Source organism: Myotis nattereri (genome assembly GCF_964212035.1).
Source record: "Myotis nattereri genome assembly, chromosome: 18".
Lineage (NCBI taxonomy): Eukaryota > Metazoa > Chordata > Mammalia > Chiroptera > Vespertilionidae > Myotis > Myotis nattereri.
Genome location: NC_138093.1, coordinates 20,543,995 through 20,567,674, shown reverse-complemented (window position 1 = coordinate 20,567,674; position 23,680 = coordinate 20,543,995). Strand labels below are relative to the sequence as shown.

Here is a 23,680-nt window from a genome sequence, read left to right as displayed (position 1 = left end):
AACTACCCTTTTGTGGAAGCATTTTTTTTAAATGAATCTCTATTTTCTTTATTTCACTGCTCTCCCCTTGCAAATGAATTTACCTGGATGAGAAAAGGAACATTTGTTTAAAAACTCCCACATTATGTAAGGATGTGAAATCCTAGACCAGGACCGCAGTGTTGGGAGTAGCTGGGTAGGAACGTTCGAAACCCTGCTTCCTCCAGAAACTTAGCCTAATGTGGACCAGAGGCAAGCTTAAGACAGTGCTTTTATTTAACTACTAGGGGCCCAGTGCACGAATTCATGCACCTTGAAAGGAACTGTGGGCCACAAGGCTGTAGTGGGCACAGGGATGGGTCTTGGCCCATCCCCCACCTGGCCCCTCCTGCCGCGATCCCCTGGTCCCCTGTCTGCCAGCAGCCCTGCTCCCGCTGCCGCCACTCCCATGCACTGATAGCACCGGCCCTGCTTGCACCCATTGACATCATGAAGTGATTGGGGCCTGCACCAGCAGTGGGTGCAAGTGCGGCCAGCACCATCAGCAGGTGCAAGCAACGGCTGCTGCCCCAATCACCCCTCAGGATCAAGGGAGGTGGAGAAGCCCTCAGGTCATCAGGGCCAGCAGCTGCCGCTCACACCCGTTGCCAGTGCCTGGCACTGGCCCGATCGCTCCCAGCCATCAGCAGGTGCAAGCAGTGGGTGCAAAGAGCGGCTCTTGCGCCAGCAGCAGGTGCGAGTGCCCAGCAGGACCGCGGCACGTGGGAGCAAAGAATTTTCAGTAACCACCAGAGGCTTGCCCCGATGATAGCGACCAGCCTGGTCTGGTGCCCCCACTCACCTGCTTCACCATCCTGCTGCAGTGGATGCCACCATTTTCCACGCACGCCCCCTGGTGGTCAGTGCATGTAATAGTGACCAGTTGTTGGGTGGTTCTGCCGTTTGTTCTATTTGCATATTAGGGTTTTTTATATGTATAGATGTGCAAATTACTGTCATTTGTAAAATGCTCTCTTAGCAATAGGTGGAGGATTATATAAGTTCAAAAGAAGCTCCTAGATTCTGTCAGCTCATCATAAAATGCCTTATTTAGCATTGGCTCTCTCTCAAACGTTCTCTCTGCACTGAACTGTGTACACATACTGCATGCATGCTTAAATACATGTGTACACCACATACATACATACATGTAGCCTCTCTATCCCCCACCGATTTTGTATGTATTTATGTATCTAACTATCTCACATCTGTTCCCCTCCTCTTGCCCCATGGTAAGCTTTCCACAAGGAAGCCCATCTCAGGTACACTGTCCAAAAGCTTTCAACCTCCATCTCAGGTGCCACAGTTAGGTCAAAAGCTAGGACTAGCACTTAAATCATTATTTAAAGGATTGCTGTCCAGAGCAGATGTGGTCACTTTCTGTACTGAGAGAGCCATTGTGAAGGGATACCCAGGTCCTCTGGTCAGACTGGCCATGTAGGAGGTCATCGCTCAGTTGGGTCTGTGTTACACAGTGGAAAAAAGGCACAAGAAACAAGCCCAATACCAAGAATGAAGGAAAAAACCCTGCAACAGCTGTTGTGTCTTAGGGAAGAGGAGGAGCAAGCATTGAGGAGAGAAGCTGAAAGCTTAGAAATTGCCAGTGCTTAGGAAGAACTCTGCATAAACTGTGGGGATTGTGGGAGGCAGGGAGAGGAGAGAAAAGGCAAAGGGAAGATTACTAATTGTCCTCCGTGTACACAATTTGCATGTGTGTCCTGGGCTGCTGTGTTTTCATGACAATGGTGTTCCTCTGGGACACAGATCATGTGTCCGAGGCAGGGATCCCAGCTGGTTCCTCTGCTGGCCCTCGATGCCCCTGCCATCTGTAGCTGCCCACAGGGATGACAGTCTTCATGGTCTCGATTTGTCAGCAAGAAGACATAAACAAGCAAACAGACTTTCTTCTGAGTTTTGATTCTGCTAATTTTCCCAAACCAAGAAGATGTGACTGGCTTACCCAATGCAGAACAGAGAATTCTGGAGGCCACACATCTAAATTGTAGTCAAGAGACTGAGGGTTCTGTCCAGTTGCAGGGCTCATCATGCCTGACACTGTCCTTGAGCTACTTGATGGGCACTCTTCCCACAAAATTACTGTTGGCACTGGCTGCTCAGTATTGCCACCTACTCATGATGGAGGCAGCACCTTTACCACCATGAGCAGAGAGAAGCTCAGGTGGAAATTACTGTTTTGCTTGACACTCACCTTCCCCCCAGCTCTAGCCCTGAAGATCAAATGGGACTTGCCTTCTGCTTTGACAGGCCCAGGTTGGTCATCTGACCAAGGATATGCCAAGCAGTCTTCCCAGGGATTATTCTTTCCTAATGAGCAGGGGGAGTGCCCCTCTGTGGTCTGATGTAAAGACAGGAGCTGGAGCTGCCAGGGGCCCTGCCTCTAGCACATTCAGTAGCCATTTTGACCAAATGACACCTGCAGAATGAGAAATAGCAAGGAGAGGAGGACAATTCTATGGCTCTAGAGACCCTATTTCCAGGCATCCCCATGGCCACATCCAGCTACGCATGGACATGCAGCTCAGTGATAGGCTTCTTCTTTGGTGGGGCCAGTTCAGTTCACTCACTTGGACACAGAGAGACCTACTGCATGTCATTCCTCTCAGTTGGTCTCAGGTAACAGCTCCAAAGTGTTTCTGGTACTTTTAGGTCCAGCTCTCCATCGCTTTGTCTGTGCCCCTTCCTATATGGTCCCCTGGTAGCTTCTTCACTCATGCAATCCCCCAACTATCACTCCATGCACTGCCAATACCCAGCCTTTGAGTGACCTGACACAACCCCCTCATTGTCACTTAGCATGTCCCCTATACCTGCATCTCTCTTCCCTTTTATTCATTCTCTTCTGTTTGGATCTATATGTGTTTCTTTGGAAAAAACTATAGGTTCCTTTCAGGGAAAGAATCTCTTAATCCCAGCTCCTGTTTCCTGGCATCACAATTCACACACAATAGGCCCTTCATAAATGTTTGCTAAATAAATAAATTAGAATTCCCATTTCTCTGACATCATTCCTGTCTATTGGGAAGAAAATAGTAAATTCTCTTTTATTCCTTTGCTGAAGAATTGTGCAGCTGATTTCTCTTACCATTTCACAATATGTTCTTTCCTCTCTGTGGGTTTAATGTCAGTACTGTATAGTCACTGCCTGCAGAGTGATCGCTGGGTAGGAGATGGGTGGGGGCCCAGGATTCCATACTCATTATTGCCTTCTCTCCAACCAACATTTACAGTCTGAGTGGAAGCCTGGTATTGCCATTGCATCTGTACTTCTTCCTCTAGAGAAATTGGGGGGTCTCTTTATTATAGTATTTATACTTGACTCAGGTAACTAGTAAATTTACCTTATTTAACTAATGCTTGTATGATACTAAATGCCAGATACTGTTGTGAACACTTTAACTATATTAACTGGCTTCTCCTCATAACAACCTTACTAGGTAGATACATTGATTACCAACGGTCTCATTTTATACATAAGGAAATGTAGACATTAGTGATTGAGGGACTTGTTCATAGTCACAATGGATTGTTGGCTAAGCCGGAATTTGAAATAGGCAGGCTTGTCTAGAGCCTATGTCCTAACCACTGCACCCTCCTGCCTTTCAATGTGACCAGGGTGGTGTCTATGCTGCACATCTGTGTCCTTTGAATCTAAGTTTCCTTTCTTACCATTCAGGCCTCTCCAGAGCAGGAAGTCCCTTTGCCCTCGCCTGCCTAGCAATATGGTGATGTGGGCTTAGTGGTCCTGGCTCATTTTATTACCTATGACTTGAATGTAGGCTTATTGATGTTACTCTATGCAATTAATTGTTCATATTGTAATCAACACCATCCTAAAGTTTTGTTCCTCCAAATATATTTTCAAACAACCTAGGAACCATGCCAAGAATTAAGTCTAGTTCACATATTATACCAGTTTTGAGTACTACAGATGACTCAAGAGCAAAATGTGTGTTATTTGAAATTATTAAACAGATAGTAAAGAAAATGTGACTTTGCCGAAAAGAGAGAGAAAGTTGCATGTCTCTCTTCTCTCTTGATTGCTTTTTCTAAGTGTCTAGGAGCATATGGAACAAATCATGATTTCTGGATTTTTTTTTCAATTAAGACATTTTTTAGCTGGCCTTAAGCCATCACTTACTATTCAACAAAAAAGAATCAGGCTTAAACCCCACTCTGTGGGGTCATCTTCAGTGAAATTAGCAGAACAAACATAAAAACACACTAAGAGCTGTGCCTTTGATGCAGGGGTTGGTTATTCATAGCACAGTGTTTGGGTATTTTTTGGAGCCAATTTTAGTTGCCTCCAAATATTTCTAAATTGGATTCCAGGAATAAAGTGTTTATAAATAGTAAGCATAAAAAATGAATGCATCCATCCCAACCACTCCTTCGTGTAGTCCTTATGGCCTCCCTTTGCAAGTACCAAGTCCTTGGAGTAGTTAATTGGTTAATGGGTTAGGTTAAGTTGGTGGTTCTCAACCTCACCAGACCTAACATGCTCCTTTATAACAAATGTTTTATAACCCCTTTTATAATCCGTAAATGAAATCCTATATAATAAAACCCTAATATGCTAAGTGTATGACCATTCATTTGACTGACTGTTTGACCGTTCCACCAGTTGCTATGATATGCACTGACCACCACGGGGCAGACACTCAGACGGTAGGTTAGCTTGCTGCTGGAATGTGGCTGATCAGGACTGGTTGAGACGGGCAGGACATGCCCTGGAGCCCTCTCATGGTCCCTCCCCGGCTGGCCAGCCCCCATCGGCCCAATCAGGACTGGGCGAGACGGCCCTGATCGATGCCAAATGCGGACTAGGCCAAGGGACCCCCCAATCAGTGCACAAAATTGTGCACCAGGCCTCTAGTTCATAAGTAATAAAGTCTGTTAATTTTTTTTTCAAAAAATAAGTATAATGCCTTAACAATGATTAAAAAAGAAATAACAAGAAAGTAATCTATCTATATATATAAAAGCCTTAGCGACTGAAAAACTGGTCGACTGGTCACTATGATGCACACTGACCACCAGGGGGAAGACACTCAATGCAGGAGCTGACCCCTGGTGGTCAGTGCACTCCCACAGCGGGAGTGCCGCTCAACTGACTGATGGGCACCAGACACTGGGCTCATGGCTGGCCACTGCAGCCCGGAGACGGCAGTGGAGCAGCAGTGAGCCTACCAGGGCGGTGGCAAGCACAGCGGGACCGGGATGACCAGGAGCAGCAGGCGGCATTGGACTGCCAGTTTTAGCCTGATCCCCATAGGCCACACTGCGGGACCCCACCAATGCATGAATCCGTGTACCGAGCTTCTAGTTTATAATGATATAGTAACTTTTAATGTGTAAATATTCTGTAATATTAAAATAGAAGTATAGTTCACAGACATTTGCAGCCATTGTAGATTCACCAGAATGTAATCTGTGTAAGAATAATCCATCTAATGCAGATTCTTTATTGGTGATTCAGTGATCATGAACAGCATTTCAGACAATGACATAATTTTCCAAAATTATGAATAAATGGTAAGATTTCTATGTAGAATCTTCCTTCAATTTATATGGTATTTATGCACCTAGAAAATTAATCACATGTTAAAATTGTACAAGCTACTCCGTGCTTATTTGTGAATGGAGTTAGCAGCTAGGCTCAGATAATTATAAGCAGGGTTTCACCTCTGTAAATGTATAGCAAGACATTTAAAAGTTTGGAGGGCATTGGGAAATGTGTTGTTTGTAGAGCTGAGAATGTCCCTGTTCTAGCCTTCTTAGCCCTACCTTCTAACTGACAGTAGTGTCCTCAGTCATTGTGTCATTCACCTGCCACAGACGTCCCTAAATGCCATCTATTGGGTGATATCCCTTGCCCTAACAAACACTGGGTTGTTAACGCCTAATATTAGATTTAGCCCCAAATAATTGTATTCTCCTGACTTTTTATAGTCCTTGAAAAGTAAAGGCATGTCTACAGTGAAATCCTCTATTACCGGGTTATTGGGTTGGTATAATTGGGTAATACGTGGAGACTGCTGTCCATGGCAGTAAGGGCTCAGTCCATCAAGTGTGCAAAATGTCTGGTACCCAGCACAATTCAGGGATTTCCCAAGTTTTGCTCCAGTGAACAAATAATCTTGGGGTTGGACATCTGGGTTAGTGAAAAGATATATACTATTTAAAAGAAATAGTTTTATTACTTTCAAGTATATGAGACACTCACTAGGGAGACTCGTGGTTAAGGATTCTTTTTAAAATACCATTTCAGTGGTTTCTGTTTCAAAAATGGGTGACATAAAAATTTTGAAAACATCTGGAACCAGAAGACCTGGAATGTTCCTGCCATTTCGAGTAGAGAAAGGGAATGTGTGGAAGGCCCATATGAACCTTGACCTTGGCTTAAAAGTTTTGCTTGATTTTCACAGTGGCCTGTGAGGCAGCTCTTACTAACCCAGTTTTTAGAAGTGATAAAATTATACTCAATAAGATAAATAATCTGCCCAAAGTCAGACAGCTGGTTCATTAGCAGAACAAGATTTGAACCTGAACTGTCTGATTACAGAGGCTCCACCTTCCCCAACAAATCATGCTGCCCACCCCTCAAATAAGTGAGCCTAAGCTACGTTTCTGTTCAAGCCACATCCGAAGGACCATGAGTTATGGTGATGGGAGGTCCACCTTAGTATAGTTTTACTCACTATATCATTCCAATGTTCATGTCTATTAAATATCACTCTCCTTGTGGTTAAGTGATTTTTACATTGATCCTGTTGTTGCTTGGGTTCCTGCATTCAAGCACCTGTGTAAACTGACATCAGTGTGATTCCTGAGGACAGGAACTAGGTCCTCACTATCTTTGGGCCTCCAGAGTCCCGTCTGGTCCCCCTACAACAGGAGTCCTCAAACTATGGCCTGCGGGCCACATGCGGCCCGCCGAAAACATTTATCTGGCCCGCCGGGTGTTTTTGCTGCATTGGAATTTGTTCATAGTTTTTTTTTTTAAACTATAGTCCAGCCCTCCAACGGTCTGAGGGACAGTGAACTGGCCCTCTGTTTAAAAAGTTTGAGTACCCCTGCCCTACAAAGTGGACGGATGTGCAGGGAGTGTGTGTTGAGTCGATTTTAATTGAATGATGTTTTTCCTTTTAGGCCTTGGCCTTACACAATATTTCAGCGAGGCTTTGACCTGGTTTTGGGAGAGCAACCTTCTGATAAAATATTCAGGTGAGTGGTTGTTTAGGGACTTGCTTATATATGTCTTCAAGCCCCATGTCCCACTTCCCACTGAGCTTGGTTTCCTAGCGGTAAAGTGGAAAGGCATCGCTTTGATGAGTCATTCTGTCCTCCTAGTAACAAAAGCATCTGTCCCCCAATCATGCCCAGTGACAGTGTGGAGGCTTTTGCAGTCACACGGATTCTGTGGGGTCCTGGCTTCCTTCCTCACCTGCTCTCTGACCCCTGCTTCACTTCACATCCTGGAGCCTCCACTTTCCTCTTTGTTAAATGGGACTCCGTTACGTGCATGGCTCTCTTGTTATGAGGAATATGTGCGGTAATGCAGGGAGAGCCCCTAGCACAGAAACCAGCACAGGACACGCAGCTACTGCCCCTCTCTGCATCTCCTTTGTGCACTTAATTCACACCTTCCTCATAAAGTCTTAAGTTGTTCAAAATTAATCTCTCTGGCCCTGCCACCCCCTTTTTTTAGATCTACTTTATTATTATTTTATTTTACCTGCCACCCTCTTGATCAAATCGGATGTTTCTAATCCCTGCCTAATTTCTACCTACATACCTGGGAATGTCACCTATTAGAAAATTCAACAAGCAGAGGAAGAATTTGGGTTGTGACTGTGAACTGTTGGATTTTTATAAAGTCTCATTCACACCAGACCTTAGCAGGAACACATCTTTACTTCAAACTAAGATCTTATCCATTTATTTTGTCAATTTATCCTTCACTTAACATGCATTTGCTGAGTACCCACTAAGTGCCAGAGACCTTGCTGGGCCTGCCAGGGTGGATATGAATACATCACCCTCTGTGAGGGCGCCCTCTTGTGGAGGAAGGAAACAATACTGCAGGAGTGTCTGATGTCAAAGGATGCTCTGAGCTACCACATCGCATTAGGGAGGAATGGTGAGCAAGGTGGGACAAATGTGCTTCCTTTCATTGCACTCGGATAGTGTGCGGAGCCTCACATATTCACTGCTGCCTTTGCAAACCCCTCCTGTCAGCCAGTCCTGGCCTAGGTGTTAATATTGCTCCTGCACTTGCTCCTGGAGCTGGCTCCTCTGCCCCATCTCCTCCTGCTCCTCTTCCCTGCTTGCTGGGGATGGGCTGGGCTTGTCCACTGAGGCGTTTTCCTAAGGCATGCTCTTAGCAAGAGTGCAGATTTACAGATTCACGCCTCCTGGGGCCTTCTCCTCCCGAACTTTTCTCTCCTGATTGTCTCTCCTGGGGCAGGCTGAGTCATGTTTATGGCATTGGCTACAGGCTTCTTTTGAGGATTTGTGCTACAGGAAAAGACAGCTATATCCTTAGACTGTGACTTGGACATTTAAACTTTTCAACAGTGATTTATCATTTGGCTGACCCCGCCCCCCCCCTTTTTTTTTTGACTACTTATGTGCCAGGACCAGCCAAGGGTGATAAAGATAAGGCAAATAGAGAGCCTGGCCAAGTCAGGCTGATAAACATGTATAAGTTGCCACTCCCCTAAAAGTCAAGACACTAACATTTTGAAAAGCAAGCTCCTTAATGAAATAGCTATTAGAGCAGAACTTGTACCAAAAATGTGTTTGCATCCCCACAAGCACCATTTACTCTTTTCAAGTTCGTTAGTTGCCACCTGGAAGTGACACCTGAGCACTTCAGATGGGATTGGCTATGAGGCTGGAACGTGCCGTCAGTGCTCTCTCTCGGGAGCCAGTGTGTTCATCAGTAAGTGATGAATCATTCTGGTCACCAGCATGGCAATAATGCATCTCTCAGATGAAATCAATGGGTCATGATTCCCTGATTTCAGGTATTAAGAACTTGAACCAAAACCACTCTGAGTAAACCGACTGTCAGTGGCCACGGGAAAATCCTGTGACCTGCTTAGTGACTCTTGATTCTTGAAGAAGCACGTGACTGTCCGCTACTTCGCTCACCAGTGATTTCGTGTTCTGAGGGATTCCAGGCCACTGCACATGTCCCTGAATTATGGAAGAAAATTTAAATGTTGACATTCAAATCTTCCCACAATTGAATGCCAATGTGTAGCTCCCTTTTAATTGGCTGCTTTTCTCTTATAGAGCTTTCCATTCTTACCATCAGATATATCTTCTAACTGATGTACTGCTTCTAGAACTTGAATATTTTTTTCCTCTGTATACTGACCCCTACTCTTTCCTCCAGCAAGAGTGCATATTCTCCTCCTAATATAAACACTACCCCTTTGCATGGCCTAGATCAAGTCTGTTGAGTACCTGCTATTTATTACAAAGCACTGTTTTAGATACTGTAGCTATAACCAAAAAAATATGACCAAGATAGTCCCTGACTTCATGCAATTTATGGTCTCATCCAAGAATTGTTTTCCAACCTTAGCCTGCATGAGAATCCCCAGTGTGTTTTAAAACGACCAGTGATCTCACACAGCACAAATCAATTCATTCAAAAGCTCTGGGGGGTGGGATGTGGGCATGCGTCTGTGTTTTTTTACAAACCCTATGGTAATTCTAATCTTTACTAGTGTTGAGAAATGCTTCTCTACAGCTTTTCCAACCCACTGCACCAATCCACAATGACCTTCCCCCTCCAAGTTTCTGTAACTTGCTGTAATATTTATTTGTCAATTATTTTATTTCATATTTATTTTAATTTACCTATTGATTTCTACAGTGAAATGGTTGTCTTTTTGAGGGAAGTGTCATATATGGCTTTAAATATTTAATATCTAACATGAAATTTTGAACATAGTTGGTCTTTAACAAATATTTGTAGGTGATCATTTCAGGTATTTCCTGAGGACTTGAAACCAGATTAGGAAAAGACATGATGCTCAACCTAACCTTGGTAATCTGCAATCCCAAAGAACCTGGAAAGGGTCCCAGCTAGACTCAAAGGGCCCAAGGGGAAAGGCTGAATCTTTGCACCAAGCCCAGTCTAGTGCCCAAGGTGTCCTTTCCATGACGGCTCAGATCACTCCATCTCACTAGATCTTCTGGTGGCCGGAATTACTTCAAACCAGATTTCTCTCTCAGAGACCTTCACCCCAAGTGTGCACCTGCATCCCAGGGAACAAGACCTCCTCCGGGAATGGCTGCTCTAGGAAAAGAGTGCAGACAGTGGACCACCAGCTCTTTGTCCCTTTCTCCACATTCCATCTCATGCCCAGCACATGAGAGCACAGGCCAGTTCTGTCCACTGTGCTCTGGTGAGCATTTGCCTCTGAACAGAAGTGTCAAGCTCTTGTTTACCAAGGCCATGTACACGACTCAGCCTCCAGCCAAGCCACCAACTGTGATGGTCCCACCAGCTGTTGTAAGAGAAGACCCAACCTGGGAAAGCATTCCAGATGCTCACCAACTTCCCTTTGATGGCTTTCTGAGGTTGTTCCTGCCAAATCTGCATGAATGAGGGACAGATGAGATTTCAGGACACTGCTTTTCTCTCACAGTTTGGGCTATATTTAGAATTAGTAGATTTTGCAGATAAAAGAAAACTTTAGAATTTCGTAGGCATGAGCCAGTATGGGCTGGAAAGCTGCTTAGAGAATCTAACCAGCCCCCATCTTCCCACTTATGAAAAGGTGATCTTGAAGAGGTCACATTAAAATGTTAGTGGGCAAATGTGTAAAATGGGCCAAATGACCACTCTTGGAAGGCTGTTGTGAGGATAAATGAGGTGGCTCTGCAGACCACCTGCCCCTTTGAGAGTTCTCAGTAGAGGTTCGTCTCACCCTACACCTGATTTGGCTTGCCCTTCAGGTTTTCACCTTGACTCCACCAGAGGTGAATGTGACACTATCTTTCTTGTTAACTTGGTACAGAGTTGTGTCTCAGAAACTTCTGTGAACTTTGGAAGTTTCTCATAATGTCAAAACCAGATCCACCCTGACCATTAAGTCCATTCCAACCCAGAGGTGAACCCATACCCTGCTCTAAACGAAGGAAATCTTCCCCACTGCTTCTACTTTTGCATTTGAAATTTGAAACTCTCTCCGGGTAGCATGTGCAAACTAAAGAACAATCTACTTATTGATCAGTCAGTAAATACTTAGGGCGTAATCTCCTTGGGCCAGAAATTGTATCAGGCAGTGGGAATGCAAAGATGAACAAGCACTGCCCTCTGCAGTCTAAGGTAGCACCTTCTGCTGAGCAGTGGTGAGAAGATGGGCACAACTCATCATCACCAGGAGGATGTATACAGAGGAGAGTCCCTTGCTCAGCCTGAGGGTTGGATGCGAAGATCCTGGAGGGGTGGGACCTTACCTGAGTCTTAAAATGAGCGGGACTCCTGAAACGAAGAAAGGGGAGAAAATTCAGGAAGAAGAAATACTAGGGGCAAAGGCAAAGGGGGGAGAAAGGAGGGCATCTTTAGGAGCTAGAATCAGGTTGCTCTGTAGAAGCACAGAGTATGGTGTCTTTGGAGATGTGAACTTCGTTCTGTGGGTCTGGGGTGCTGTCCACAGTTTCACTTGGGGAAAGATGTGGTTTGCTTTTTCCTTTGAAATATTCCTGTGAGCAGAGGAGGAAGGGAAAGCAGATGGATGGACATGATCTCTCTCTTTTAAAAGAAAAACTCACCGCCAGGAAGTGCTAGACTTGCCAACCGTTGCCTAAAATCTGTGGCATAAATGATGAACTACAGGTCACTGATTTGATGCTGTGCATCAATGCACAACTTCTCATTTTAAAACCAAAATAGAAAACAAAACCTGTCCCAATAAACTCTCCCCACCCTCCCCCCTCCAGCAGCATTCAAACGTGTGCCTGTTTTCTTTGAAATAGTACACATTGCACAACAGTAATGGGGCCTATCATAATGTTGCTGTCTCAAGAATATTCAGTACTAAATGCAAAGTGAACGCAAATCTTGCACACTGTTACCTCCAACACACATTTATCCTTGAGTCCCAGATCCTAGGCACCTTGGGACAATGACTTGCCGTGAATACGGTCTCCTTAATTTTGCCAGTTGACATGTGTGTGTGTGCATGTGTGTAATGGGGCTGCCATGCCTTCAGTTTTACCAGCTGCTTAGAGAAGGGTGAAGTGGTGGGTCTCCTCCTCTGTCCCCCAGCAATGGGCTTTCCACATCTGGTGTGGACCCCGCCTACACACACCTAGCCCAGCTCTTGCCTCTCTTTCCTGTGGATGGGAAAGGTTGAGTGCCTCCTTCAGATCAACAAGCTCTTCTGATACTTCAGGGCTCTTTAATGAAGGTGTTTGCCTAGCAGGTCTTTGGATAGGGGACTAAGGGTAAGAGAGCAGATGGGAAGAGGAAGTCTCCCAAATCCTGGCCACTTCCCACTTGCCTCTCTCTGGGGCACCTGTTTTCTCTTCTTAGAGCTGCTCTTCTGCCCAGAGCTGCCATTCAGGAAGTGAGTGAAATCTCATGGCTGCTTGCAACTCCTGAGACTTGGTCAGTGGGCATTCTCATGGCCAGCATCCTAGAGAGGACAACATTCCTCCCCAAATATCTCAAGTCACCCATCTGGTCTCCTAGCTCTCAGACAGCCCAGAGAGAATAGAAAGGTGCACTGGGTTAGGAGAGAGAAGGAGTCGATTCTGAGGTGGTCCTCTGTGAGCAGCATGCTGATGGAGCCTGTGCTGGATTCTGTTTAATCATATGCATCCTTCCTTATTCCTCCTGCACATTAAGTTGGACGGCAACACCAGACTGCCACTGCCTTGTGATATCCCACCCACACTGGCTTTTATCCCACAGACTATTTTTGACTGTGAACAGAGAGCATTTGAATGCCTTTGAAATAAAATGAATGAATGAATAAATAAACAAATAATCACTCATGGTCTCTCTAAGCTCTCCCTTGAAATGCTGATTGATTCTTTTATTCCTTTGAGCCCTTGTTATGAGAATAAAAACACACACCACCAAATCTTCCCTGTCTCCCCAGGGTTAAGGCCATTAGCTGAGGGTGTGGGGAGGAGTGTGGAGGATACATCTGGGCCAGTCTCCTTCATCCCCCTTGCCTTCTCCCTGGCTCCTGGTTCCAGTGTTCCCATCACACAGAAGCCAGAAAAAGGGAGCTGTCCTCCCTCCTATTCCTGGGTAGCATTCTGCCAGGCACAGAGAGACCCCATTGCTACCCCTGCGCATGTGCAAACTGAGGGATGGCGGCATTGGGAGGCTGGAATGTCTCTTCAATTAAAATTCTTCCAATTATATCTGACTTAAGATAGGGGGCGCCCAGCTTCAAATATGAAGGAAACTGGAACATGCTTTCGTATGACTTGATAAAAACCACGCTCACAGCTGGTGAGTGGGTGCCATGATCAGTTCTCCAACTGTCTGGACATGTGAGCAAGAATGGGCCTCACCGCCTCCCTCAGACTCAGGCAGCTCATCCACAAAGTGGCAATCACTATCCTTTCTGCGGAGGCGGAGAGGGAAGCTTGCTGGCAATGGATGCCAGGTCCTCCCAGGGGCGGTGGTAACCATGTCCTAACCCCCTGGTGGTGGCTGTCCCTGCAGATTCACCTACACCCTGGGCGAGGGCATGTGGCTGCCCCTCAGCAAGAGCTTTGTGATCCCACCAGCCGAACTGGCCATCAACCCGTCAGCAAAGTGTAAGACGGACATGACGGTGATGGAAGATGCAGTGGAGGTCAGGTGAGTCCGGCCTCCAGGTGCTGAGGCCCATTCTTTGCTGGCGAGGCTGAGGGAGAAACCACCTTCAAGTCCAGGACCCTGGGAAAGGAATCCTGACCAGCTGTAAAGAGAACTTGGCGGCTGCCTTTACATTCCTTCTACGCAGTGCCAGGATCTCCTCTATCTGGGTCAGCATTGCACACCCCAAGGCTCAGGCACAGGGAGAAGACATAAAAGCAGAATTTGTAAGCACATCTCAGGTCCTCTAAGGACTGACAGGGGATAACATGTTAATTTCCTAGCCCAAGATGAGACCTTCTTTGACCAGGCCTTTCAGGGTTGGCTCAGCTCCCAGATATGGAGAATGTCTGTAATTTGTTAGCTCAAGGCTCAGAGCATGGTTGATCTCGAATTTTTATGAGGGAGTAAGACATGATCTGGCTGGCCAGGTAGAACCATGGATTGTGGTGCTACTTGTGGCACCTGGAGTCCTTTTGACGCCTCCCATGTCCCTGTGTTCTCCCCACAGAGAGGAACTGATGACCTCGTCCTCCTTCGACAGCTTGGAGGTGCTCCTTGACTCCTTCGGGCCAGTGCGGGACTGCAGCAAGGACAATGGGGGCTGCAGTAAGAACTTCCGTTGCATCTCAGATCGCAAGCTGGACTCTACTGGTTGTGTGGTAGGTCTGCCCTATCGAGCTTGTAGTGGGGAGAGGGCACAGGATCAGACACAATGCAGATATACAGATGAAAATACACTATGACTAAAAGAAAGGGTCGAGACTGCTTCTTCCTCATTGTAGCTGCCATCTAGTCTAAATTTTGAATCTCCTCCTGACGGAGATGAGATGCTAATCACCAGTCAATAAGTCAAGGGATATTTATGGCACAACTCTGGATGACCTGTAGCTATCCAAGGGAAATCTCCTGAATTATATACCATGATTCTTTCTTTCCAGTCTTGCAGTCTAGTTGGTAAGGAATACCCCCAAACAATTTGAGAACTAATTAACTGCTAATAGTATGATATTGACTCTTACAGGAAATAGACTGTATTTACTCTAATAGGAAATTCTAGGGGAAAAAAACTACCTTTGTTTAGACTTAAATCACACTGATTGTAATAGGGAATTTTAGGAAAAATCTACCTATATAAAATAAGCCAAGAATGGTATAGAAAAAATAAAAATGTGTCCCTTTTGAGACCATCGCAATGAACTCCTACCTGGGGAAAGGTGGTTTCTTACTTTGTTATTACCTATATAGACTTTGGATACCTATAAAATATGTGATGCTGTGAACTAGGAAGACTATTTGGGCTAGAGTGGACTGGGACATCTCCCATGCCATGGATAGGAAGACTGATTGAACCACACAGGCAAATGGAGGTGGGGCAGAGTGAGCCATCAGCGGCTGGTGCTTTTATATTGTCATTTTCATGCCCATCAGCACTACTGTCTGTTTCCAGCACTTTCTTCTTTTAAGGGCAGAATGATGCAGTCCTCTCAGAGAGGGGGAGGGGTGGAGAAAGAAGGCAGGAAAGCCAGGCATGAAGGGGAGGGAAGATGATTCATTGAGACATGTAGTCCTGTGGTGTTTCCAGGGCAGGGCCAGGGCTTCCATCTCTGGGGAGGATGTGGTCTCGTCTTGCTTCCACGTCTGACAGTTGTGCTCTTGTCAGGGGACCCAAAGCCGGAGCAAGCTGTGAGGATGCTGGGCCGATTTCAGTGTTCACACCCTCCTCTTCCCCATCTTTGAGCACCTGCTCTGTTCAGGGAGCCATTCTCATCAAAGATGGGTATGAACCTGGAATCCAGGTGGGGCTCACTCTGGCCTGGGGCCTCCCTGGCTTTCACAGATTAGGCAGCAGTTGACAAGGGCCTGATTTATCTGAGGAGGGAGAGATAATGAAGAAAGGAGAAGGGAAAGAAAGAAAGCTAAGTCGCAGGTAGGTGGAGAACTTGGCAGGTTCATCAAAGGGAGGGGAAAGTTAAGAGATTGGACTATCAGGAAAAGTACAAAGAAAAATGCTCTTTGGGCCAAGTCTTTTGAAGGCAGCCAGGAGGTCAGTCCATGTCCCCCCTCCCTGTGGCTGGTCCACTTTCTGCTGTCTAGGCAGTGAGCTTCCCAACTGGGTCCCTCAGGAGATAATTTCACTGTAATGGAGTTCCAGCTGAGACACTTTTTTAAAAAAAATATTTTTTACTATTCAGCCTGCATGTCTTCATCATCCAGATTTCAACTTATCATTTTACATTATTCTCTTGGGTCACTCTAAGTATAAAACACTGTTTGTGCACATTTTTGAACATCCTTTGCATCCCCACTTCCATGCCAGCCCCATATGAGTTCGTGCATGCTCACGCACTCACACACATGCATGCGGATAGACTCCATGCCTTCCCACTGCTCTGCCCCTTTCCTGAGCCCCTACGGATTTGCTTGTCAAAAGCCTTCTGTTGGTGATCCTAGCCCCTTTACTTGGCATGGAGCTGTGCTGATGTATTCTTGTACTTTAACACTGATCTGTGAGACAGAGCTAACAGGAATAGTTCTGATGAATATGCATTTGCAATAACAATTGGAGCCACTGCAGAAAGTCACCCAATTGTGCCAGGGCTTGGTATTAGCATAATACTTAGAAGTCACTGGTCCACGTGGCTCTTGGAGGGAGGTGAGGCCAGACCAACTGGCAGGTCTGTCAATTGAATGTTTTCCATTGGTTCTGAAGCACATGATCCCAGATGCAGGTGGATTGGTGAGTTGAGAGCTGATGTGCTGCATCCTGTTTCTTGTACCCCTGCAGAGAAGTATATTAGGAACTTGACTTTGAGCTGCCCTGACTCTCCTGGGCATCCACACCTTCCTCAAGCCCTGCTGTGTAGCAGAGTGGTCCCATGTCCTCTGGAAGTGGACCAGGGACAACGCCATCAGCTGTACAGCTGCCTTTCTCCTCTCACAGAAACCCTGACATTCTGTTCTTTGGGCACTGAGCTGAAAGGCATCCTATATAATAAAAGCCTAATATGCTAAGTGTCTGGTCATCCGTTCAACCAAACAAAGAGTAATATGCTAATGATTTGTTAAGGCTGCTCAACTGCTCGCTATGATGAGCACTGACCGCCAGGGGGCAGACGCTCCAGCTGGTAGATTAGCTTGCTGCTGGGGTCCAGCTGATCAGGACTGAGCAAGATGGGCCAGACAAGCCCTGGAGCCCTCCCGCAGTCCCTCCCCGGCTGGCCAACCTCCTCATCCCTCCCCGGCCCTCTCGCAGTCCGGGATCCCTGGGGGGATATCAGAGAGCCCTTTTCAGCCCATCTCACAGGCCAGGCCAAGGGGCCCCACCAGTGCATGAATTCGTGCACTGGGCCTGTAGTCCTGTATAATAAAAGGCTAATATGCAAATTGTCCCCTTGACTGGGAGTTTGACCAGGAGTTCAACTGGGAGTTCGACCAGGGGCGGGGCAGGGCCAGCCAACCACCCACGGCCCCTGCCCCTGGCCAGCCCGGCCTCTGATTGGCCCCTCCCCCCAGCTGGCCCAGCCTGATGGGGCTCCAATCGGGGCAGGCCAGCCGGACCCCAACCGTGCACGAATTCGTGCACCAGGCCTCTAGTATTTTATAAAAAGAGAGAGGATGAACTCGGAATACACTGACCCTTCAGGAACCTGGGAAAGGAGCAAAGATGTGGGAAGAGACAGTGTGTACTTCATATCCTCCTGTTGAACACAAGGCAGACAGGTGGGGCTGGTCCACCTCAGCTGCCAACATGTTTCTCAGTTCTGCATGGGCTCCCACAGGTTAGTTGCTACCCGGTTAATTGCCCTGATGTTTATATGGTCTCTGAGGACAGAAAACAGATCCCTGTGAAAGGCACACACCTGTACAAGCCACAGCTGCTCTTTTCCAAACCAGAACATTCTCCAAACGTAGAGCTTGCTGACCCTTTGGAAGGGTTCCCACTGCTAATAACTGGGTCCTGCCTAGGAGGCACAAGAGCATTTATTCTCTGTCTGTGGAGCCTGTTGGGGTTCTGCAAAGTAACTGTATTAGTGTCCTGTTGCTGCTGCAACAAATTACTGGAGGTTTAGTGGCGTAAAACAACACCCATCTGTATCTTGCAGCTCTGTGGTGCGAATTCAACATGGGTTTCGCTGGACTAGATTCAAGGCTCCAGTGGGGCCGCGTTCCTTTTGGAAGGCTCTAGGGGGCAAACCATTGCCTTTCCTTTTCTAGCTTTGGAGGCCGCCCACCTCTTTTTGGCTAATGGCCCCTTCTTTCATCCTGAAAGCTGTGCCGTTGCATTTTTCTGACCACTCTTCTGCAGTCCTCTCTCTCTTCTGTTCTGTGCCTCTATCCACTTTTAAGGACTCTTGTGATCACATCAGACTCACCTGGGTAATCCAGGTTAATCTCCCATCTCAAAAGTCATAACTTGATATGCAAAACCACTCTTGTCAAATATAAGGTGGCATGTTTATACGTTTGGAGATTATGTTGCAGACAACCTTGGGGGCCACCACTCAGAGATGGCAGTATGGATTGGAGCAGACTTGGTAGGCAGGACTGTAGTCCAGCCATTCCCCGGCTATAACAGGGCATTTTTATTCATATCAAGCCCACCTATTAAAAATTAATATAAAACTTTGCTTGAAAGTTCAGATCTGGCCAGGTAGCTCAGTTGGTTAGAGCCGTGGTTGGCAAACCATGGCTCGTAAGCCACATGTGGCTCTTTGACCCCTTGAGTGTGGCTCTTCCACAAAATACCACGTGTGGGCACGCACATACAGTGCAATTGAAACTTTGTGGCCCATGCGCAGAAATCGGTATTTTGTGGAAGAGCTGGTATTTTGTGGAAAAGCCACAGTCAAGGGGCCAAAGAGCCGCATGTGGCTCGCGAGCCTCGGTTTGCCAAGCCGCAATTTGCTGACCACGGGTTAGAGCATCATCTCCATCCACCAAGGTTGTGGGTTTGATCTCCAGTCAGGGCACATACAAAAATCAACCAATGAATGCATAGATAAGTAGAACAACGTATCAGTGTCTGTCTCTGTCTGTCTCTGTCTCTCTCTTTCTAAAATCAATAAAATAAAAGAAAGTTTTGAAATGCTTTCCAATGCGCAAATACAGTGGAAAGCCCACTCTGTACTGCTCCTTCCTCATCTTCACACTTACCCTGAAAGTGGCCCCCAAATGCCTTTGCTTTGTGACATGTCTGCATGTGCTTAGGCGAGGGACTGTGGCCTTGGAAAGCAAGAGGTTGGCCGTCCAGCTTTCTCGTGTTGGACACATGACCTTCGCTGCCAGATCATTACGCTCTAATGAGCTTTGAATTACACAGTGACCCCGCCGCCCTTCTGTCCACATGCTGTCCACAGTGGTTTTCCACCAAATGTGTCATTTCACTTCTCCTGGAGCACAGTTGTACAGAGCTCATTACAGATGACCCTCCCTTCTCACTCTTTGTAGGGAGTGCGAGTCAGAGACTTTTAGCAATCCAGGGGCTGGAAGCTGAAACTCACATTTAATTCCTTCCAACTTTTCCCCTTTGGAGAAGTCCTGCATACCATAGGCTTCCAAGTCAGACTCATGAAAATTTCGGGAATTGCTATTTATGAAAGAAATAAAAGTGACATGTAGGAAAAGAGAACCTGTTTTGAGTAGGAATTATTCTGAGTCCCCCAGGTAAGGCGAGGCAGGCTTAGATACAGGAAGAGGTTCCTCTTCTTCCTCTTCTCCCAGAGCCCCAAACATGCTCCTGCGTCCATCATTCATGCTCTCTGCCCATAACACCCAGCTCATAGTCTGCATCAGGTGCGCATGTCTCAGGCTTGGCGACATTTGACTAGACTCTTGAGTGATTAATCAACTCCGAAACCATTGGTAGAAAAAGAAGGGAAGGACGGGGAAGAAAAGCAGTTGAATGGAGAAAATCATTTTAAACTCATTAGCAAATTATGCCTCAGACAAGTAATAAGTCAAAAAGCCACGAGCATCTCATGAAAGATGATTAACCTTGTATATTTTAGGGGTCACTGAAATTGCAGTTCATTTATTAGACCTTCTTGATGGGGGAGGGCTATTGCCATAATAGAGAGAATTTTCGTGTGGAGCCTGTGTTTTATAAAGGCTCTGGGACTGCTTAATGGAACCTGTGCAGTGAGAGTTAGTGTGTGACCTTGGGGCTCCCCCTGAGCAAACAGTCCTCTTTCAAGGAATAAGTGGAGGGATTGTCCACACGCCAGGGAAGAGAATGGCCAGCACTTGCAAAGAGGAAAGAGCTCCTCCCTTGTGGAGGCAGGATTTCTCTCCTGGCCCCTGGCCTCTGGCTCTGACACTTCTAGGAAGAGGGCATGGTGTGGAGCCCCCAGTGTCTTTGTATTTATATGTAGATTTTGAGGAACCCAAAATGCATGTGAATACAATAGCACAAGGCACATTTAGGTAAAAACAAACTCACACCATGAGAAAATGGGATGATTAGCCTTCTTGGGAAGTGAGGGCTCTGGTTCAGTAAGAGTTAAAAAGAAAACTGTGTCTTTGGTTTCAGCTCTCTCTTTTTTTTTCTTTTTTCTTTTCTGGGAATAATTTCAAAAATGTTTTCCTCTGAACTGCAGCCCAAGTAAGTTATACTGAAGTAAAGATAATTGCATCTTTTTCAGAGATTGAGGATCTTGCCTTGTCTTCAAGGTCATGGCTCTGGGCAGTTTGCAGTGTTTTGTCCTATAAATATATACACCGTAATATGGGTGTGTGTGTGTGTGAAAGAAGAGAGAGAGAGAGAGAGAGAGAGAGAGAGAGAGAGAGAGAGAGAGAATGAATGAATATGAATATTAGGCTAAAGATACAAATCCATAAATGATTTCAGAATGTACTCCAGGAGTTGCTTAAAACAATCAGACGAACAAATCTACAGAATTGATTTACTTTGTCAACACATTGACTATATTTCTTTAGGGGTTCCAGGAAACCCAGGTTTTCTCATACTTGGGAAGCTATATGGCAGAGTGGAAGGGACACACATGAGCTTTGGGGCCTGACAGATTTAGGTCAAAAATCTGATTCCCACCTCTGTGGCCTTAACCAAGTGATTACTTAATCTTTCTGAGTTTGTTTGCCCTCTAAAGAAAACTAGAAAAAGAGTCTACCTGTGTTGTTGGGATTGAATATACATAGATTTTCCTGCATGTAGAATTGCTTAATTCCTGAGAGCTGTTATTTTTAGCTTTGCTCATAAGAAAAGAAAACTCCAAAGTAGCTAACTCTGTCTTCTCTTCAAATCCCCTAAGAAAGTGTAAATACCAGGTGGTCCCACTTGACACACCAATGTCATCTGGACACCAGGGCCACACAAGGTGTGGATGTGCCCGATTTTGGAGTTCTGGAATAAAGCCTGCTTGAGTTTCATTTGGTGAAGTCTTTGCCTGAAACCATGCTTAATGGAGCATTTGGGGAAAAGGAGGTAATTGAGGAGATGGGAGCCCTGGTGGTGACTGAAACAGCTAGCTGGTCCAAGGATTGAAAGCATGTGAGGTGGAATGACAGGACTGGCTTTATCTCCACTCTGATGATGTTTCTCAAGCTTTATAGAAAAAAAAAGAGCTCATGGCAAACAGTGCAGCCCATTTAATTCCAATCAAACTTCTGTGTTTCAAGACCCACATTTGTGCCTGGGCTGCCTCACAGGGTGATGCCAGCTCCCTTCTGGTAGCACATCTGGCTTAGCAGCTGGATGGCCAAGGAAGCGGATGTGTGGGGGGCTAACAAAATGTGGGGTGCAATCCTCAGCTGCCTCATTTGCTTGTTTACCATCATCTGGAGCATCTCGGTTTGCCCAGCACGAGGCAGCCCTTGGAAACTTCCTTAAACGCTGTCACCTTCCGGCACTCCAGCTGTCTTTGGAGGGGGAAAAAGGGTGGACCGGGCTGGGAGCCTGGAAGGCCCACAGGGGGCCCGTTTGTTTGGGAAATTGCGGAATCAGTGTCAGCAAACAGTGCACATCCTGCTGTGATCTTCGAGTGGGAAGCAGGGAGGAGGGGAGGTGGGTTTAGAGGCGCACCTGCCGCAGTCCCACTACTGGGCCAAGGTAATTGGCAGTGGGGAAGAAGAGGCAGCCAGGTGACAGGACAGAGAGGAGGTGTTTAATACTGTTTCTCTGAGTTTTGAAAGTTGGTTTTGGTTTTGAAGAAGTGTGTTGGCTAGCTGACAGCACAGCTATTAAAAGCAAGTCAGATCTAGGCAGACCCCAGCTCTGCCCCATATTCACTGCCTCGCTCTAGGCAAGTGATCTACACCCTTCCAGCATGTTGGGGAGAATCAGCTGTAATGCACATGTGCAGGATCTGGTGCACAGACAGAAGCAAGATGGCAAAGTGTAGCCATTGACTTCTAGATGGAGTCCAGTGCAGTGAGATGTCCCTGCATTAATTGGCTGTGTTAGTGCTTTCCACATCTTTTAAAATGAGGATAATACATGGCATTATGAGGTGAAGTACCTAAAGCACGTGGCATAGCCGGGGTCCCAGTAAGTGGTAAGGGGTGACTGTTGTGTGAGAGGCTAATTGGGATGTAAGCCAAAGATGGAGCAACTAAGTCAGGGACTACCAGTGGTCCTGCCATGACCAGCAGTGTGACTTTTGGGAAGTTAAGCTCTCTGTGCTGTGTTTCTTCATGTATAAAATGGGGATGGTCACCCTGCTTACCTCAAGGGGATGTTCAGTGAGTAAGATGGATGCCATGTGAACTTCCTACTGCTCACCATGTCGCCCAGATTCTGGCTGACATGGTTCCTGGCTTCTCTCATTTGCTATCACTCTTGGGGGTGGTTATTGAGGGCATGATAATGCAGAAAAGCTCATGTCCCACATTAACAGTACCCAGGGCACTGGGATGCATACAGTCCAAACCCAAAGGAAACACGTACGGGCGCTCACGTCTGTGTGTCTTCCACAGGGGTGTCCTTCTGCAGGAAAGGCCATGAGTATGGCCACTCCCACAAGGAAAGCAGTCAAACCTCCCTCCAAGGTCAGAAGAAGTCCACTTTCTCCTCCTGGCTGGATGTCCTGTCTCCTTTCATTCCCTCCAACACTGGTGTCTGGTATCAATGTTGACAAAGTGCTTTAGACACTTTTTAGAAAAGTCCTATTGATACTAAATCCAAGCAGCAACACTCCCTTGCCCCAGCCCAAAGGAATCTCTGTTAATGCATTTTAATTCTGGCCCATCATGTCCATGCTTCTGCCAACCCCAGGCCCAGTTGGGAGGCCAGCACACCTCCTCTGTCTTGTTACAATGCTCCCTTCCAGCCTTTTTGGAGGAATTGGCTTTAATGCAAATGTGTGTGGTCTGTGCCCAGAGAAAAGAAGCAAGATGTCAAAAGGTCCCTTGCTTTTAAACATAGTCCAGCGTAGCGGGGAATTTTACATTATTTGACAACGTTAATGGTTTCAAGGTGTTAAAATAAGGGTCACACTCCAGATAAAATAGCAGCTACATGCCAGTTTCGAGAGAACCCACCCCCCTGATTCACCCACCTGTGTGGATGCTTTCTGATTGTGCCAGTGCCCTTCCGGACTCAGCCCCATGAAGGATAGTTCTGGCTGCTATGACCGCCACATTGGGGTGGACTGCTCCGACGGCTTCAATGGCGGCTGTGAGCAGCTGTGTCTCCAGCAGGTGGCACCCTTCCAGGAAGACCCTGCCTTGTACAACATCCTCATGTTCTGTGGGTGAGTTGAGCTTCCCATGAGGCCAGCCGGTTTGCTGGGATGGGGGACTTTAGTGCTAAACCCAATTTAAAAAATATCTGAATAAGCT

At 46.5% G+C, this 23,680-nt stretch overlaps 1 protein-coding gene across 1 annotated transcript in view; it reads left to right on the top strand.

The window, feature by feature from the left end:
- ASTN1 (astrotactin 1) overlaps window positions 1-23,680 on the top strand; it is a 281,866-nt gene that overhangs the window by 189,250 nt on the left and 68,936 nt on the right. The window contains exons 9-12 of the mRNA XM_081112186.1: window positions 7,189-7,263; window positions 13,748-13,885; window positions 14,394-14,544; window positions 23,426-23,592. Of these exons, the coding sequence (XP_080968312.1) occupies window positions 7,189-7,263; window positions 13,748-13,885; window positions 14,394-14,544; window positions 23,426-23,592 (531 nt within the window). The remainder of the gene's footprint in view (window positions 1-7,188; window positions 7,264-13,747; window positions 13,886-14,393; window positions 14,545-23,425; window positions 23,593-23,680) is intronic.